This window comes from Rhamphochromis longiceps, linkage group LG12 (assembly GCF_057381845.1).
Source record: "Rhamphochromis longiceps isolate RC_006_pf linkage group LG12, R_longiceps_female_GT1.1, whole genome shotgun sequence".
In the NCBI taxonomy this organism is placed as follows: Eukaryota; Metazoa; Chordata; class Actinopteri; order Cichliformes; family Cichlidae; genus Rhamphochromis; species Rhamphochromis longiceps.
In genome coordinates this window covers 32,196,891-32,217,328 of record NC_140568.1, presented here as the reverse complement: position 1 = coordinate 32,217,328, position 20,438 = coordinate 32,196,891, and the positions used below count along the sequence as shown (strand labels likewise).

Here is a 20,438-nt window from a genome sequence, read left to right as displayed (position 1 = left end):
CATTGAGAGGCAAGTTATTGTGAGAGTTCAACATTCGAGTGCCACTCAAAGGTTAGGCAGTTTACCGGAACATAAGTCAACCTAACGCATATATATTAATGTAATGTCGAACTTCAGAGGCAAGTTTTAACTGAATTCTAAGGAAAACCTGTTCCAGACAAGGTTGGGCTGACCCCTGTTAACTTGGTGAATGTGCTAAGTAAGTAAAAGAGCCAGCCTCATGACACAAGGTTCAACATGCCTTGATAATACAGCCTTCTGGGTGGAATAGATTTGCTTTTCCCATCATAACTCTCCATTAATTTGATTTTTTTTTTTACACTCTTACAGATCATGTTAATTTTGAGTTTTGCTGCATGCAGCAGTTTAGATCAAAGTAGGCTCAGATAACCTCGTGCAAAGCTGTGAATGAGAGGGAAGTAAATGCCAATCCTCCTAGCAACATAGGTCACTGACAAACAGAGCATCAACCTTTCTTTAACCCTCTGATGCATAGTGGTCACTGGAGTGGACAGCTACTAAAACGTACATATCTCTTTAATGCATTGGTTTCTATGGTGGAACTGCATATTAGCCTCTAGAGTGCTCTCTGCTGCCATGCTCCATTGAGGTCAATTCAGTGTTCAGTTAGTGCAACTGCAAGTAAATTTCCTCTGAATCAAAGATGGCAGACAAACTGTCACCCCTGCCGACCACTGCTGGCATATCCTGTCAATCCTTCTATGCTAAAAGAGCCCAACAGGTAAAAAAAATATGATGATATGCAGTAACATCTAGGGAAGGATATTATCTGTTTGGAATAAGAAATTGTTATGTCTAATATGTAGAAAACTACGATTAACCATGTGTCCACTGTAGTGGACATCATGCATTACCCACTATATTTTTTTAACATAAGTCATAAATTGTCTCACTGTTTTTTGGGACTGTTTTGGTTATAAGTAAGCATATAATTGTTACATTTATAAGCTACTCATTTAAAATGTATATTTCTGTGCAGATCAGCTGTAGTTTGAGTTACTATAATAATTATTTTATCATATTTTGTAGACTTCAAATGCAGCAAAGAATAAGGCAGCGTACAGAATAGTCCAGGAAATTCCATCCAGCTCCAGTGATGATGATTTCATTGATGAGTGCAGTGATGATGAGTTCAGTGATAAGTCCAGTGATGATGAGAGTAGCTGCCAGAGCAGAACAGAGACATAGGAACTACGGACAGCCTAGGTGTGATGAACACAGAAGTGTTTGGAGATGCAGAGACTAAGATGTCAGTTTGTGTTTTCTTCCAGCATGCTACTAAGGGCTTGGTAATACTGTCCTGCATCGTTATAGAACTGTGTAGACTCAAAAATGTTTCTCTTGTTGGAGATAGTTTGCCATATTCAGGTGTAGGATTCACAGCTAGGACTGTTGATTGGTTTTGTTATTTACGTCTAAACATTGGGGCCTTATGAGTTGAAAGTTCCAAAAAAATTGCTGAGATGTTTTTCAAAGGATACAAGCAAACAAGTGTTTGTATATTTACAATAGAACACAAGGTAATTAATTTTTATAGTAAATTCACAGTATTTCATGCTAAGTGCTCAGGCGCATGTAGTCCACTGGAGTGGACAAGTTTATAACTTTATAAAAAAACATATTTTTGGGGAAAAAAGAGTTGAACATTTTTTTTCATGTCCTGAGAAGAATAAAAGCACTTAAGAAAAAAATCTTGACCAAGGCTTTCATAATTCATGCATCAGAGGGTTAATTTTCCACATCAAATCTTATTTTCTTGCACAATTTATATACAACAAGGTCACATTTTGCTATTTATCGTACTGTTTATTTTAATCTTTGTGTACAACGCTTTGCGACTACCTGTCTATGAAAAGCGCTTAATAAATAAACTTTACTTACTTACAATCATTTGTGACACATTTGACTACTTCCACAGAAAGCTGTTGATCCTCTGCTACATTTTTGGTTACAAGAAAATACATCAAATCATTTTCGCAGTTAGGGATAAATGTACTGCCCCATAGCAAAATAAAAAATTGATTTTTCCATTTTATAATTTCCTCCGGAGTCATTGTCTTGATTTTTACTAATCAAAACCATACTAGAATGTTAATACTTGTGTGGTTATGATCTCAAAAGACACACCCTTTCGATTAACAGCCTATGTTGTTAAATGGAGTACATTAGCAGATGTCTAGTTCTGGATGGTAGCTGTAAATCACAACTTGCATTTAGCAGGTCAGACAGTCTTATCCCCTTAGGCCTGTGTACCCATCACCTAAGCCCACTGGCTGTCATAAAGTGCATTAACATTGATTATATGAAAAACAACACTGTTTAATCTCAAGTGTCTGTGTAATAAATAAAAACGCTGAAGGAAAAAAGCTGGTGAGACAGTTTGGAGATTAAAAGTCAAAATGGATACAGTTGTATTAAACCTGATATTGGTAGTTTATTTGGGGGTATTGATATGCTGTTACAGCAGGCACTTTCAATTGGACGACAAACAAGTAAATGAAATTAAATGCTGCCTCTTCAATATCCAATATTCTAACCCACCTCCTGTCTCCCAAACCTCCTTTCTGTTCTCAGTTAATATCTTCTCTCCCCAGCTGGCCTTTCCCACAGGCAAACAGTATCCTTACAATGTGTCACCCTTGGCATACATACCCTCCGGTTATTGAGCAAAAAGCAAACCACGCTCTACACATGATTGATGAGGAAATGGGATTCTAATTCAGTTATTGAGCCGTCACCCTGCGGCCATATGTGCACATCAACCTTCCTTATTCGGAAACCTTCCTTATTGTGGCCAATGTTTAACTTGAAGACAGTTTTTTTTTTCCCGGCTGGCGGATCTCAGATTCCTTTTTTTTTAGCATTTTTCTTTCCCACCTTTTAAAAAAAAAAAGAAAGAAAAGAAAACGGTTTTGGTTTTATTTGTTATTGAAGAAAATATCCATTGTGACATGACAAAGCTTCAGTACACTGGATTCCTGCACAGAATCATTCAGTTATGTTTAGTGCAGTTCTAATGCAGAATGCTTTTTCTTCCTGCTCTCTGCATTGCTTACATTCCTTGCAGTTGTCATTGTGTTTTTCTGTTGAAAATAACAGACCGGTCATGAGCAGTTATGGCTGAATTATTTTAACAGCACAAGTCTTTACCTGTACTACTAATGAGACATTCTGTCTTGAGAGAATCCTCCATTCACTGCACCAGAATAATTCTTATGCTGGTTCTGACTTCAGAACATTGTAATCCTGTTGTTGCTCTGTCTTTCAGTACATTACTACAGCACAACTAGCCCCTATATATCTTCAAAGGGTCACACTGGAATCCTTTATCTTGTGCAAAATCCTAAAATACTTAATCCCTTCTCTGCCCCTTAGTTCTCTGCACGTGTCAGACCTCCAACTCTAAACCCAGGTATGGAATTTGCAGTCCTCAGGCAGAGGTTTGTTAGGTAACCTGCACACCAGCCTGTGACTAGAGGTTTCAGACCTTAGATTTTGGCGTGGTTCCCCAGCAGAGATCTGCACTGCATTATACCAAGAACTCATTGCGTCAGTAAATGGCAATGTGTGAATGAAACTGTTAGAAACATTAACATAAATGTGACCCGTGTCTGAATTTTAAAATGCTGTCACTTCAACAGATTGATACTGCTTTCAACGTTACTTATGCCGTGACTGAAAAGGCTTAAGAAATGGTCAGTGTTTTCTTGTGGCACTTGTTTGGGTTTTCTCAATAAATGTGAAGCATCATTATTAAAGGTAGAATTATTTTTACTTTGTGATTCAGTCTATACAAAATGGAGTTCTGGGGACACACATGCCGTAGGTGGGACTATCAGAAAAGGTGGCTTGGAGTACTCTGCTGGTGTTTCTTTTTCTTTTGTTTCTTTTTCTCTAATGCTGCATTACTTTTACGTTGGAAGTCAGGTATGCATTCCAATAGTAGTAGTCAAGAATGCAAGAAAAGACAGGCTTTGTTTTGCGCCCTTGGAAGGTAGAGCCATTTATCCATCACTAGCAATATACTATAATGTTAGGGTTTTCGCACTTACAAACACCAATGCAGCACATTTATAGATGGAGCGTGTTAGTACTTTGTTTATGACTTATTTACAGAGTCACAAATACACAACAGTAGTAGTACAGATTGCAGGTTTTACTTCTCAGTTTCTGCCATCTTGAATTGCAAAGTCAGGGTTTGCGGGGCTTTTTTGAATTTGAAACTTCAAACTCAGAATCAAGGGTTTCTGGCTTCCCACTTCAAATGGAATGCAGCATAAAACACATTGGTGCCACTAACTGGTGTGATCCTATAGATAAATGTAGCTAAATGGTCTTTCTCTCTCTCCCTTTTTTTCTTTTTTTTTCAACGTATGTGTAGCTGTTTTATGGTCTATTGTCAATTAAGCTTAAATGTAAAATGTTTTGGTAATCCTAACTAGGGATTAGACCGACTATAATTTTGTACTATACTCTCTAGCTAATGTTGTGAAAAATCAGTCAAGTGAAAATATCATTCTGTCCAAGATTAGATGGAATAACTAAAGTCTGTTTGTTTCTCTTCTATTCTCAGGGTAAGATGGTGAAAGGAATGGGAGGAGCCATGGATTTGGTGGCAAGCGCTGGAACTAAGGTGGTGGTCACCATGGAGCATTCAGCTAAGGTGTGTAAACATGTAGTTGGGCCAATATGCTCGCTGTGTCACGCAGTGATTTTTAAGTCAAATCGCGTGTCGTGTGACACAATCTTTGTGGTTTGTCAGCCGCCTGTGCACCTCTAGATTTGTGTAACTTGGCGTGTTGCGTTTTGGCAGTAGGAGCTGGATTGAAGACACGAGCGTATGATCGTGACACTTTTTACCGCCAATTTAAGCTCAGCGATATACAGATATACAGAGGGAGAACAGTTTAACAGTTTAAAAACTTGCAACCCCCCCCCCCCTTGACTTCTGGTTTTGACTTATTTTCCTCCTATATCAGCGCTTATGTGGCGATATTGTCCGAGTGGCGACACCTATCATTCAGGAGAATACTGCAGTGGCTTAAAGTGACTGTGAGACGAGGTTGCGGAGGTGATAGAAGCGACCATTGAGGCCTTAAGGGTGTGTTAGCATGAACTCTTATTGTGGTTTTTCTAGCTAACATTGCCTTTACGAGTCACTCAAGAGACTTGTTTCCTTTCTGTGAGTGAAATTAAATTAACAGCGTCCTTTTCCCGTGTTTATATCTTCACCAGCGTTACTTGTATCTGCTTCCTACAGTAATGAATGTGAGTGCTAGGGCTGATTAAGGATAATTCTGCTAATGGATTGCTTAATATCCTTTTACTAGAGAGGGCTGGCTCATTCTAGTGAGGCACACAATCCACCTCCTGTTTGCTCATCTTCAGTTAATTTAAATACAAGTCTAGAATTGGGCTTAGTGTTTTGAGACGAGCTGATAGTTAGACCGGGACTGCAGCAAGAGATGACTAATCCCACAGGGGTTCTGACACTTGCAGTACGCAATCCAGCTGAATTGGTTTACTTTTAGAAAGTCCAAACCAATGTGATGCAAGGGCAATGTAACATTCTGCATTTACAAAAGCATGCTGTTTTTTGCTAATGGGACTCTGTCTGGCGCCCAGCTAAAGTCCAGATGGTGCAGCAGGTGAGCATAAATTTACTGCCCTGAAGGCTGCTTTCATTCATGATGGGGAAGGGGAGTGAGAGAGTGAGAGAGGGTGTGTGATGTATGCCTCTTAGACATCGTTGGAGGCTTCTCTCTCTCTTTCTCTCCCTCTCTCCTTCTTTCTTTCTCTCTCCCTCCTTTTCCTTGAAGATGTCTGATGGAGAAACTGAGGCACACACTGTATTTGTGCTGGATGTCCTTTAGGATCAATATACATACCCAGCTGAAACACTGAATATACACATATATGTACAACATAAAAGATCCCTTCCAAAAACATCCAGATACTAAATGAAGGCAATGATGTTGTCCTGTTCTTTTTAGGGAGGAAAACACAAGATACTGGACAAGTGCAGCCTGCCTTTGACAGGGAAACAATGTGTGGATCGGATCATCACAGAAAAGGTGCACTTTTATCTTTTTGTTTCTATATGTACATAATAGATGCAGATGTGCCTCCATGGATGCAAATGTGAATAGTGGATGGATAGATGAATGGATGATTGAGCTGTTCGTCATAAACTTCGACTGCTTACTAAGGTTTGCTACATAGACGGTGCAAGTGAGTAAGCTATGACTGAACAGGACTCCTGGCCTAGAAAGGATTTACATGGGGGACATGAGAGTGTTTTGTAGAACTAGTTTTTTAGTATATCTTCTAAAAATTGGGGTTTTGGAATATACTGCATTATATGAATTAGATACCTGTGATTTGAATTTATTTTAATGTTAATAGAATAATGTAAAATTCATTTTTTAATGCCACAGAATGGTCAACCCACAAAAATCCATCTAAATCCCCTGCTCGACTGCAGCTGAACACAGATTTATTTCAGAATCTATTTGTTAGATGATGTCATGAGGTACAACTGTAAACGCCACGCTTGTTACTCAGAGTAAAAAGAAGGTCCACCTCTACTGATGTCAAATACAATGTCTGACTGAACAGAAATGTACTATGTGTAAATAGTGTTGCAGACACAGGTTGGAATCACATTTTGTGTCATTAGCAATAATGAAAAAAATAATAATGCACAAAAGTCCACAAAGCACACGTAAACTAGAAGATCTTCTCCCAGGAGAAGCTGAGTGTTGATGAAATTTAACTATTCACCATTGATAAGTGATTATCATTTTGGCAGGCAGTGATTTCAATTCCTTTTCTACCACAGCTAATTAGTATTAGTAACAACGAGGGGTACACAGAAGTCCTTAACGAATAAAACACAAGTGCCTACACTGTGCATTACATCACACTAACACACACACACTAACTAACTAATACCAAAGGACTAAAGCTGTGCCGCAAAGCACAAGCTATATGCGTTGCATGATCTTGGAAAATGTGCTTAACATAAAAACAAGAAAACACAAATGTTACCCAAAACCTATTTTTAAAAAAAATTAAATTATACTATTATATATTAGGCCTATAAGAAACTGAATCCACATTTTATACCCAAAATTGAGCTGGCACACTAGACTCCAGTGAGAAGTCAAAAATGAATCAAGCATAACATTAACCGCTTTTCATCCTCCTCATTTTAACTTATGCCGCTCTCTCTTTCACTCTGTACATAAGTACTCTTGTATTATATTCTCAGAAATAGAATGAAAGAAAACAATATATGGTGGCATTCATCCATTCCTCTTAGCAAAATTGCAGCCAGTGCTCAACTTCCTTCCTATTTGACACACATATATCAGCACATTTATATACGTCATTGTCTTTTTTGAGACGGAAGAAAATAAAATCAGTCTGGCTTGTTTGAGTTCACATTGATAAGATCAGACTAGAGTAGATGAGGTGTGTAACTTCATGTTATAGATTTCTACAAGCCTCATCTCTAGATTTCTGGTGTTGGCCAGAGGGGCCGATGGCGCGATATGGCAGCCTCACTTCTGTCAGTCTGCCCCAGGGCAGCTGTGGCTACAACCGTAGCTTGCCTCCACCAGTGTGTGAATGCGAGAGTGAATGAATAGTGGTATTGTAAAGCGCTTTGGGTGCCTTGAAAAGCGCTATATAAATCCAATCCATTATTATTATTATTATTTCATGGAACATTTTGGCCATGCTGAAACCATGAAAGCAAAGTTTATATATAATTTTCCTTTTTTATGTTTTATGGACCAAATAATACCAAAGTAACTCAACTTTCCTTATGCCTACATGCTAACAGATTGTGAGAGGGTGAGATTAGTGATGATGTGAGGATGGAGGTGCTGCAACTACCAAATGAACATCAGTCTTAAGTGACCTTAAAATGTGTCCCACATTGCAAGGTGTGGTATTTGTACATCTTGAAGGATGTCTATACTAGAGATGGCACGATACCACTTTTTTATGTCCGATACCGATATCATAAATTTGGATATCAGCTGATACCGATAGGAATCCGATATAGTGTGTTTTTTAATCAATAAAACTGTTTTTTTAATATCTTGCTGCTTTTTGTATAAGTTCATACTCAAGTTAAAAATTAAAAATTAAAAAAAAAACCCAAAAAAACACTAAAGCTATTCTGTTATATCTGTATGAAAAAAAAAATGCACTGCACCCAAAATATTTCATAGTTCAGCAATACTGATCAATCTAATAAACTTAAACCTACTCCATCCTCCCTATTCTGGTATTTTAAAGAGTAAGCAACCTAACTAATAGGGCTCTAAAACTCCCAGCAAAAAAAAAAAAAGAAAAAAAGAAAAAAGGGAACCACCCCCCCACCCACCACCTCATGATGCTTAATCGATGTGATCAACTTTAATTCGATGCAGTGTGGGGGAAAAAATGCACAGAAATAAATTATTTTTCAAGAATAATTAAATAGATTCAACATCTTTCTTCAACAGAACTGCAGACTGCACAGATGGTACCTTCCCAAAGGAAAAAGTACTATAGCTTACTAGGGTATGTTAGACTTAATAGTTACTATAGAGAATAGAATAGAATAGAATAGAATAGAATTCAACTTTATTGTCATTGCACATGCACAGGTACAGGGCAACGAAATGCAGTTTGCATCCATCCAGAAGTGCTTTAGTGATATAGATATATTACAATATATATTAGCAATAGTATAGATATGTAAGTATATTACAGAAATGGGTCTATTATGGTATGTTATAATGTACACGGTATGAAGTATGTTGTGAATATTCTATAACTATAAGTATGTACAGGCTGTATACAGTAATGGACTTCTATTCATTTTACATCAGATTAAAACTTTGGGTGTAAGATTCAGATAAATATTTATTAAAAGCTAGACATTTTTAATGAGAATAAGAAAGAAAAGTATGCCTTTGTGCCCCCTTCTCCCTGTTCATGCCCTATCGGCCCCCCTGGCTAAACTTTGCTAGATCCGCCCCTGCACAGTTACCAGCCGTCAGCTGCGTAGAAAAGGATCCTGGTCTAGAAAGTAATATTTAATAAATTCTAACAACAGATTATCAAGGTTAAATGTGCTGCTGTTATTCAGCCGCTGGTTTCCTCTTTCTGGTGCAAAGTGGGAGATAAACAAACAAGAGCGATGGACTCGCGATAGAAAAGCCGATCAGCTGATCACTGATCAGTTTCATGATTGAAGTAGCAGCAGGAGACGGAGGGGGAGAGAAGAGGCAGTCGCTCCATATATCGGTTGTTCAGCTTAACGCGGGAATGCTTTATAAACATTCAGAGATGAACTTACACACTTGCTTTGCTTCTCTCTGGGATCACTTCCTCGGAGATGAAATGCCGGATTGGTAGCGAGGCTACAAATACACACAGCCGCTCTATCACGTGAGCACACTGCTCCGACGTGCTACGGTTAGGAGGAGAGTTACGCCGTGTCGCAAGTTTTGTGAGGTGCTTTTTTGATATTTAATGGATGGGATTACATTTTTTTTATTTCTCTCCGATATCCGATCCAGTAATTTACGTCAGTATCGGGTCGGCCCATCTCTAGTCTATACCTGTGTTTCTTCTCACTAAACTCGTCTATAGACCTCCGTGGTTCTTGTCTCTTCGAGGTGCATATAGGGAAGTGGAACATCCTACATTAGAGGCAGATTGCATGAGTTAGTATATTAAAGGGCATCCATTATCGTGCACATCGTGCACAAACGTCAGCAAGACTAAGGAGCTGATCGTGGACTTCACTACAAAGCAGGCGAGGAATTACAAACCCCTCATCATCAGTGGCACGCCAGTGGAGAGAGTGGACAGTTTCCGATACCTGGGTGTCCACATCACTCAGGACCTGTCATGGTCCTGTCACATCAACACCCTGGTTAAGAAAGCCCGTCAGCGTCTCTTCTTCCTCAGAAGACTTAGAGACTTCCATCTGCCACTGAAGGTGCTCAAGAACTTCTACTCCTGCACCATCGAGAGCGTCCTGACGTCAAACATCTGCACCTGGTTTGGGAACAGCACCAAGCAGGACAGACGAGATCTAATTTCACCAGCAATAGTTGTAAAAGTAGGTCAATAGTCTGCTCTGCTGCCATTGTTCTCCATAATAATAACAATGGTTAAAAACAGCAAACACCAATTGTATATGTAGTTCCTCATGTTTAGAGACTCAAAGATATTTCAAAAAATTAATATAATTATAAATATAAGGATTGTTTTTAATATAGTACTTGTATAAAAACTTTCACAGCTGACGACTTCCTGAAGTCTAGAACTTGTCAACTTCAACAAATTCTAGACCTTTACTGCCGCCTCTTTCTGTTGCTACTTGTTTGTGGGTCTCTCTATCCTCTTTTAGGTTCGGGTCATATTGCATTTACCCTGTGAACAGTGTTGGGAAGGTTACTTTTAAAATGTATTCCATTACAGATTACAGAATACATGCCCCAAAATGTATTCTGTAACGTATTCCGTTACGTTACTCAGTGAGTGTAACGTATTCTGAATACTTTGGATTACCTAATATATTATCATGCTTTTTACAACTACATATTTGTACTATTGTTGTGATTTATTACTATTACTGAAGGTCCACGGCTCCGAACCGTAGTAAAGGAACCTCTGACTAATACGGCGGGGTCCCTGTCGGCTCGTAGCCGAAAAATAGCTTTACTTTGTTGTCTGGGTCAGCTTTGCTTGCGAGAGGCAAAGAGAGGCGTTGAAAGGCTGCTCCAACGGAACTTATTGTTTCGGAGATAAACACGAACACAGCGTAAGTCGAGTCTTAATAGCTTACTTACAACTGGGCTCGTCAGGCACTCTTCTCGGCTGCAGTGGTTATTATTATATTTACATGCTTCCAGCTCCCGTTTCTGCTCGGTGACAGCTCCGACTTTTCCACTCGCCTTTTTCTCCCTCCTCGCGCTCACAGAAACATATAGAGTGTGGCAGTCCATTCTCCCTGCAGCACGGACTACACTGCCCATGAGGCTACATTCTTTAGAGCTATACCTGTAGCATTCTGCCTGTTAGCTTAGCACAACAACAACAAAAAGCTCTCTCTCACCCAGGAAACACAGAGAGAGAGAGAGCGTCACCCTGTAACCATGGCAACCGTAACGCTGCCGCCTGGAACAACAGAACGTAGCTGTCAAACAAAACCAAACAGTCCTGACCCGCCACAATATGAAACAGGAAAGTACCGCCGTGTAATCCATTTACAGTGGGGCAAAAAAGTATTTAGTCAGCCACCGATTGTGCAAGTTCCCCCACCTAAAATGATGACAGAGGTCAGTAATTTGCACCAGAGGTACACTTCAACTGTGAGAGACAGAATGTGAAAAAAAAATCCATGAATCCACATGGTAGGATTTGTCAAGAATTTATTCGTAAATCAGGGTGGAAAATAAGTATTTGGTCAATAACAAAAATACAACTCAATACTTTGTAACATAACCTTTGTTGGCAATAACAGAGGTCAAACGTTTACTATAGGTCTTTACCAGGTTTGCACACACAGTAGCTGGTATTTTGGCCCATTCCTAGCATGATCTTTCCACCCCCATGCTTCACAGTAGGTATGGTGTTCTTGGGATGCAACTCAGTATTCTTCTTCCTCCAAACACGACGAGTTGAGTTTATACCAAAAAGTTCTACTTTGGTTTTTCATCTGACCACATGACATTCTCCCAATCCTCTGCTGTATCATCCATGTGCTCTCTGGCAAACTTCAGACGGGCCTGGACATGCACTGGCTTCAGCAGCGGAACACGTCTGGCACTGCGGGATTTGATTCCCTGCCGTTGTAGTGTGTTACTGATGGTGACCTTTGTTACTTTGGTCCCAGCTCTCTGCAGGTCATTCACCAGGTCCCCCCGTGTGGTTCTGGGATCTTTGCTCACCGTTCTCATGATCATTTTGACCCCACGGGATGAGATCTTGCGTGGAGCCCCAGATCGAGGGAGATTATCAGTGGTCTTGTATGTCTTCCATTTTCTGATGATTGCTCCCACAGTTGATTTTTTTCACACCAAGCTGCTTGCCTATTGTAGATTCACTCTTCCCAGTCTGGTGCAGGTCTACAATACTTTTCCTGGTGTCCTTCGAAAGCTCTTTGGTCTTGGCCATGGCGGAGTTTGGAGTCTGACTGTTTGAGGCTGTGGACAGGTGTCTTTTATACAGATGAGTTCAAACAGGTGCCATTCATACAGGTAACGAGTGGGGGACAGAAACGCTTCTTACAGAAGACGTTACAGGTCTGTGAGAGCCAGAGATTTTCCTTGTTTGAGGTGACCAAATACTTATTTTCCACCCTAATTTACGAATAAATTCTTTACAAATCCTACCATGTGGATTCATGGATTTTTTTTTCACATTCTGTCTCTCACAGTTGAAGTGTACCTCTGGTGCAAATTACTGACCTCTGTCATCATTTTAAGTGGGGGAACTTGCACAATCGGTGGCTGACTAAATACTTTTTTGCCCCACTGTATTTCAACAAAGTAACTGTATTCTAAATACCACCTTTTAAAACGGTAACTGTAACGGAATACAGTTACTCATATTTTGTATTTTAAATACGTAACGGCGGTACCTGTATTCCGTTACTCCCCAACACTGCCTGTGAATCACCAGGGCTATGGGTTATGGAGCATTTGGCTGAATGTGAGCAGAGAATATAGCCCTGTGCACTTCAGAATTCATCCCGCTACTTCTGTCAGCATTCACCTCACCAACTAACGCTTCCACTGGCAGCCATACATGCTCATGCCATAACATTGCCTCCACTATAATTGACAGATAATGTTTGACAGCTTCAGATCATGAGCTGTTCCTAACCCTCTGAATACTTTTCTCTTCCTACCAGAATGGTGTGAGATAATCTAAATTTAATCTCTTCAAAGATTTATTTGTTTTTTCAGAACTGTGCAGACTCTCTTCGATATTTATTGGTAAAGTCTAATCTGGCCTTCCTGCTTGTGATTGTGCAACTTGTCATAAATCTTCTCTATTCATATTTATGGAAGCATTGCTTGAGAGAAAATGCATTAGAGTTTGCATTAGAGAAAATGATGCACCTACATCCTCAAGAGTGTTTATCTAAGGAGAGAACTGGCCATGAAACTGATTGTCACTCCAATGTCTGGAGGACTATTCCTAAATAGTTCATAAAATATTTTTTAAACCCTGTGAAGTAAATTCTGCAGTTTACTCAGAATTTGCAAAATTATATATTATATCACTGTCCAAATACTTACAGACCTGAATGTAAGCTGTAACCATTGGTTGGGTAAATTAAATACCGCATCCAACCAGTAAAAAGGTGGACTTTCTTTCTTTTCTTTTCTTTTTTTTTTTTAGCCCAGAAGATTTTATAATCCTGTTTGTGGACTGTAAGAAAATCTGACGATCACAAGAGGCGATAGAAGATATGGACATAAGTAATGCATAGTATCTTTAATAAAGCCGATAATGCTCATCTGTACTTTATTGTCCATTGATTTCTTTTCATGCATGATTCTGCTCCAAATTGTTTTTAAAATAAGAGCAGAAACTAAAACCTTTAAAACCAAATACACTCCGTGCACAGACACATGCTGACCTAGCACATATATTCACACAAACACAGCATCCTCCTTGGCTCAACATGTCCAGGAGGGATAGCAATTCAAGTGTTGTCCTAAATAGTGATGTTATGATTTAAAGCTAAGTGTGGTAGGAAATCGATTGCCTCAAGCTGTGTCTCTGCTGCTGGAATCATTTTTGTACCCCATGTTGCCACTTCTTCACTCTTTACTACTTTGCTTCATTTAACAGTTAGTTGACTTACAGGAGTTTATTGCAATGATTTTGTGTGAGTAATTCTTATCACCTCTGTTCCCACTGTTGCTTTACATGCTGCCATGACAAAGGTCTCCACACTAGCTTTGAGTATTTTTCTCATCTTATCAGTTAAATCCTTCTTTAAAAATGAGGAAGTAAAAAAACAATAATTGCCCATTCATTTACCAATGAAACACAATGACTCCTGAATTATTCAATCATTTAATGGGAGCATAAAATCATTACCTTTGGCATTACCTAATGACAGCAATACCAGTGATGGCAATTATTTTTCAGCAACCAAATTGAAATTCTTTTATGGTCCTCCTGTGAGCTTTTGTCTGAAAACATCTCAAAAGCTACTTCTTGTAATTGCTGCAGTATATTGACAGGATGCTGGATAAGCTGTTGTTTATTTGTTGGAAGGTCAGGTGCTAATTTCTCCTCCTTTTCTCTTGTATTTGTCTAAAACGTTAAGCTGACCGAGAGAGTGTGCCTTAGTGTTGTTGCATGACATTCAGCCCACGTCTCGCCAGACAGCACATGGGGAAGACTACCGGCTTCTTAATGACTAACTTGCATCAATCTGGTTAATGATGGTGCTGGCTTTGAAGACTGTGAAGAAAGGTGACTCAACATTTTTATAACAAAAGGCTGCTTTGCAAATGGAGGCACGGTTGGTTATTTATTAGTATAGTGTGGCTATTATAAATGAAATCAGCTCCTAGTTCATTTTAAAATGTGCTTACCCAAGCCATTATGTGGCAAGCTTTTTTGCATTGTAAAGCAAACAGGGAGTTTCACATTGACATAGCACAGCACCTATCATACGAGTACATTAGTGCTGCATCTTATATTATACCCTTTGGCACATTTTGACAATTTTTTAATTTGCCCTAATCACTAGCGACATGTGTCACAATTAGAGATACATGTCAGTGTCTGTGTTATCCATAGACCCCTGTTCCTTGTGACATTCCATCTGTCTTGCTAATACTGGAGTGAGATATCTTCCTCCTGCCCTGTTACTGTGTGTATAGTTCTAATGAGCTGAGAGTCCTGACAGGCTTAGCCTGAATGTGAATATGACTTAGTCTGCCAGGCCCTGCTTAGGGAAGTAACAGGGCCAGCCTCGAAGAGTGTGCGTGTCTATATAAAGTATTTTTGCGTTGTTTGCATAAATAGTGGCATAGGATAATGGCATTTTGCCCTGCATCAGTTTTTAATAGCTATCATATAAACGGTACAGTACGAACCCCTACTTAAGCTGTCATCTTAGACATGTGTTGAGAAGTTGCAGTCTGCTAACTGACGATAATGTCACATTCAATTTGAAAAGACAAATTTGACACATTTTATAAAATAGCTTGTAGTACACACAAAAGAATGCACAAGTATATGAAGTTAGCCTAAAAGCTTAAGAATAGAATAGCAAGAACAGTAATATGTTTTTGTTAGGTTGTTTAATTAAAAAAAATTTACTCATTAATATACATTGTTTAGTGTGTAATTATATCTTCCAACAAACCAATGCCTTCTCATAAACGAATAAATTAATCTATTAAAAATACACAGGAGTGGGCGCCAGATTGTGGAAGCCACCATGTTGCCTCACCATCTTAAAAACATGTAGATGGGCTACATACGGCCACATATGTGGTAGACCTTATAAATAGCTCTTTTTAACTGTACCATTTAGCATTTGTACATCTCTTTCTCTCTATTTATGTCTTTCTTCTCTTCTTAATTTGCCTCCTCCACCATTCTTTTCTCTCCGACCTCATTTCCACCTGTTCCTCCCAAACTCAAACCTCATGTCCAGAAACGAAGTCAGGTCTTTAACACAAACATAAATATGCTGATTTATTCCTGATTGTCATACTTTTGGTCAGCAGATTAGACATTCGACTTTTCCATCTCCAGATATCTGACAATGAACCTGCTAAGTAAAATTACTACCTGGTTAGAAGCTATTATTATGTAGGCTTGAGGGTCCTTAAAATCACACTTCACCTCTAGTAACCAGTTTGAATACATCCAAATATAGAATGAGAGTTTATGCACAAAGTGTCCAAGTCCAACTATGTTAGATCCACTTTCAATAACAACAAAAAAGTTCAGGATATCCTCAACAACTCACCTGAGTATCGCTCTTATAGGATATAAGTGATTTTTATTGACTCATAGACTTCTATCAGACTACTTTGACAAAGTTTAACATGTGTTTTAGACATGGACACATATTTGTCTGACAGATGAACAGGAGGGGTAAGAAAACAGAATTCACTTGACTACAATCTATTGATACCTAGTGGTGAGATCTTACACATCACAGTAATCCGACATCATCCAGACTTGTGCTTGCTGGAAGGTTAAAGACTGGCTAATGTCCACTCTCATTAGCTTTGTGGCATGCACCTGTTATGAGCAGTGTCTGGAAACTTGGCTACAGTGCATGTGTGAAAAGGGTTTTGGCTTATAAAAGAAGGAAAGCTATTAATGGGTCTTCTTTTGGCTACTTTTCGGTAGACAGAACATTAGTCAAATTTTCTTTAAATATTCACATTTACTGTATTTTTCCCTTCGGCATGTAAGTTTGATGGGATTTAACATGGTTATTTTCGGTTCTGTTTTGCAGGGCCAATGCCTTTGGCTGTTACTGTATTTCATTACAATCAGATATTGACATCTCCAAGGGCCTCATTTATGAGTGCACTGTGTGCGCAAATTGTGTTGGCTTGTTTCGAAGCCTGGAGTCTGTTTATCAATTTTTATGTGTCTATTCACAAATTCTCAAAGTGCACATTCACAAATTCCTAAATGTAGACAAGTGGCATAAGTACAATGTAAAATCATCACAGCAACCACTATTTTGAACGTTATAGCAAAATTCATATTTTAATCAATAACACAGTAATCTGTTAAAAATGATGCACCAATTAAAATAAAACTGCTTACTGCTTTGTAGTAGTCCAGCTTCAGATAGCTGAGGACCGCTCTCTGAGGCCTTTCCTAGATGTGTCACCAATAATTGCAGCTATTTTGTCATCTGTTGAATGGATGACACTAAAGTGGTACTCTGGCCCTCTGCCTGTGGCACTGATGTGTTTTTCTGGAGGTTGTCTCTTCTGGGTCCTTTTTGATAAATGAGGACCCCACATCCTTGACTGTGACCCAGTGACCGGACGCCATAAGGCTCAAACCTGTCTATCACAGAAGTGCTCATTCTGCCTGTTTTGCGTTTGTCTCATCACCCTCTCTCATCTCTCTCCCTCTAAATGTCCCATCTTTTTCCCTTACCCCCCTTATTCCTCTCGCTCATTTCTATCCTCTTTCTCTCGTTTTTTTTGCCAGGCTGTGTTTGATGTCGATAAGACAAAAGGTCTGACCCTGGTAGAAATATGGGAGGGACTTACTCCCGAAGATATCAAGGGATGCACTGGCACAGATTTTGAGGTGAGTAATGTAACAGTTAGGCTACTAGCACTATGAAGTGTTTTTGGACTTGGGTTTATTAAACATGAAACTTCTACTTGTCCTCTGTCTAATTTTTTCTAGGTGTCTCCCAACCTGAAGCCTATGCAGCAAATTTAGAGGAGCTTCCACTGGCCTCAGAGATGTGTTTTTGGTTTGTCACTTCATTTCTCTGTGATAAACATCAGGTTATTTAACAGCCTGAAATGGGTCAAATAAGCTTTTAAAAAACATACCTGGTTCAGCCAGTGTTTTCTTGGCAATCAGCATGCAGCTGTCAAATATTTACCTCTGTATTATTAACTAAATTTGATTAACAGAAGTCCCTTTACACTGTTATTTTCGTGCTCTTAGAAGGAATGAAGAAAATTGCATTGTTACCTATTACACATTTAAGTTATTAATTTTTTTTTTTTTACTTACGCGAGTCTTTTACGCAATCATCAGTTTGAAAATTGCTTTAAAAATATTGATATTATTTTGTTTTTTCCAACTTTACTATTATTTTTAAAAGAAATGATGCAAAAACTCTTTTGAATCAGATTTTCTGGGAAATAAATAAGAAAGGTCAAATATTTGAACCGTGAGACAATTTCCAGTGTTTTGGCTCTCGACACTATAACAGTAGATGTTAAAAGTAGCAATCGGTGTGCAGTTAAGTGGAAACAAGCAGTAATTCAAGAATCACAATATATAATATGAAACATTGCAACTTTTTATATCAGCTCCAGACCTCTCCCGCCTGCTTCATTGGTGAAGGAACAACAGTGGAATATGCGACACCATTTATTATTTGGTTGAACGACTACATATTATCCAACTGTAACTTGAATATGATTGATAAGCTGAAAGGCATGCCTGTGTCTCACTGAAATGTAATGAATGAAAACCAATGTCCTATAGGTCAAGTGAGTATTAATTTATCGTAGAACAAATATGTATGGAGTTGTTTTAAATTGTGCTGTGACATGAAACGGAAAAAAAAGTTCGTAGATGAGGCTTCCAGTGTTGAATATGTTTTGTCTTTTTTTTTTTTTAATAATGAAGATGATGAGCCATTATTTTACTATCAACCTCTGCCGTAATGTAGACTTGTCTATTTTTCTCAACTTCAGGTGTTTTGAAGCAGGTGGGCTTGTCAGATATTTCAACCAGAAAACATGAAGCCTTAATAATTTTTACAGAGACATTTGCTGTTCAGATGCAATTGTGTGTAAAATAAAATACAAGCTGGCGTGCAGAGTGAAGCAAACTACGTTTTTCTTTCTTTTTGAATAAGAATCTTGAAACCAGCAGATGTGTTTTCAAGTGATTTAGCTCATCGAGAGTTTTTGACGCACTACAGGTTAAAGCTTTGTGTGTATGGATGGTGGGCTTAATGTTTACATTCTCGATTTGATTTTTCCACTCGGGCAGAGAGGTGCTGGCATAACCAGAGGCCCGTTACATAACCTGCGAATTCAGCCAGTAGGCTTTTGGGTTCAAGGAGATCAACTGGGTTGGATCATCAAGCAGAAAAATGGAAGAAAGTGACAGGGGCTCCAGCCACCGGCTGTTGATGTTAATCCAGCACACTCCTTCATGAGTCAGACCAAAGCAATACTCCATAAGCCTACATTTTGTAACCTAGTTCTCATACTTGTACTTGAATTCACTGAAGAGGGAATTTGAAGAACGCAGCGGGTTTTAGTAGGAACATGTTTCTGAAAAATACAAATGGATGACCTTGCTTTTGAGGTTTTCAAAAGGGGATATTAAAATGGGTTTTCAAGATTTAGTTAAAGATAAGATAAGATAACCTTTATTAGTCCCACACGTGGGAAATTTGTTTTGTCACAGCAGGAAGTGGACAGTGCAAAAGTTATGAGGCAAAAATTAGAATACAATAAGAATAAATACAGTACACAACTGTACAGAATAGAATAAAATAAAATACTATATACAGTAGAATAAAATAAAATAAATATACAATAAGATAAAAATAGAATACAAATACAAATACTATATACAACTGAGTAAAAATACAACGATGACAGAAAGGATTATTGCACTTAGTGTTATTGCACATGTGTGGATGTGTGTGCTTGATCAGTTAAAGTCTTTATTATGGAGTCTGACAGCAGTGGGGAGGAAAGACCTGCGAAATCTCTCCGTCCCACACCGTGGGTGCCGCAGTCTCCCACTGAAGGAGCTGCTCAGTGCTGTCACAGTCTGCTGCATGGGGTGGGAGATGTTGTCCATCAGGGATGACAGCTTAGCCGCCGTTCTCCTGTCACTCACCACCTCCACTGGGTCCAGAGGGCATCCTAGAACAGAGCTGGCCCTTCGGATCACCCTGTTCAGTCTCTTCCTGTCCCCAGCAGAGATGCTGCCGCCCCAGCAGACCACGCCATAAAAGATAGCAGAAGCCACAACAGAGTCATAGAATTTCTTCAGGAGTGGGCCCTCCACTCCAAACGACCTGAGTCTCCGCAGCAGGTACAGCCTGCTCTGCCCTTTCCTGTAGAGGGCGTCTGAGTTATGAGTCCAGTCCAGTCTGTTGTTCAGATGAACACCAAGGTACCTGTAGCTGTCCACAGCCTCAATGTCCATACCTTGGATGTTCAGTGGTTGCAGTGGAGAATGCTTGTGCCTGCGGAAGTCTACCACCAGTTCCTTGGTTTTACTGGCGTTGATCTGGAGGTAGTTCAGCTGGCACCAGTCCACAAAGTCTTGGGTCAGACCTCTGTACTCCTTGTCGTCCCCATCAGTGATGAGGCCGACTATTGCAGAGTCATCAGAGAACTTCTGCAGGAAGCACTGGGTGGAATTGTGGGAGAAGTCTGCAGTGTAGATGGTGAAGAGGAACGGAGCCAGAACCGTTCCCTGTGGGGCCCCCGTACTGCAGACGACCCTGTCCGACACACAGCCCTGAGTCCTCACATACTGTGGTCGGTCGGTGAGGTAGTCCAGGATCCAGGTAGTGAGGTGATGGTCCACTCCAGAGTTCACCAGCTTGTCCTTTAGAACCGAGGGAAGAATGGTGTTGAAGGCACTGGAGAAATCAAAGAACATGATTC

At 39.4% G+C, this 20,438-nt stretch overlaps 1 protein-coding gene across 1 annotated transcript in view; it reads left to right on the top strand.

The window, feature by feature from the left end:
• oxct1a (3-oxoacid CoA transferase 1a) overlaps positions 1-18,631 on the top strand; it is a 53,585-nt gene extending 34,954 nt beyond the window's left edge. Inside the window, exons 14-17 of the mRNA XM_085425829.1 lie at positions 4,595-4,684; positions 6,015-6,095; positions 17,260-17,361; positions 17,464-18,631. Coding sequence (XP_085281955.1) covers positions 4,595-4,684; positions 6,015-6,095; positions 17,260-17,361; positions 17,464-17,499 — 309 coding nt within the window. The 3' untranslated portion in view covers positions 17,500-18,631. The remainder of the gene's footprint in view (positions 1-4,594; positions 4,685-6,014; positions 6,096-17,259; positions 17,362-17,463) is intronic.
• Positions 18,632-20,438: the final 1,807 nt, after the last annotated feature.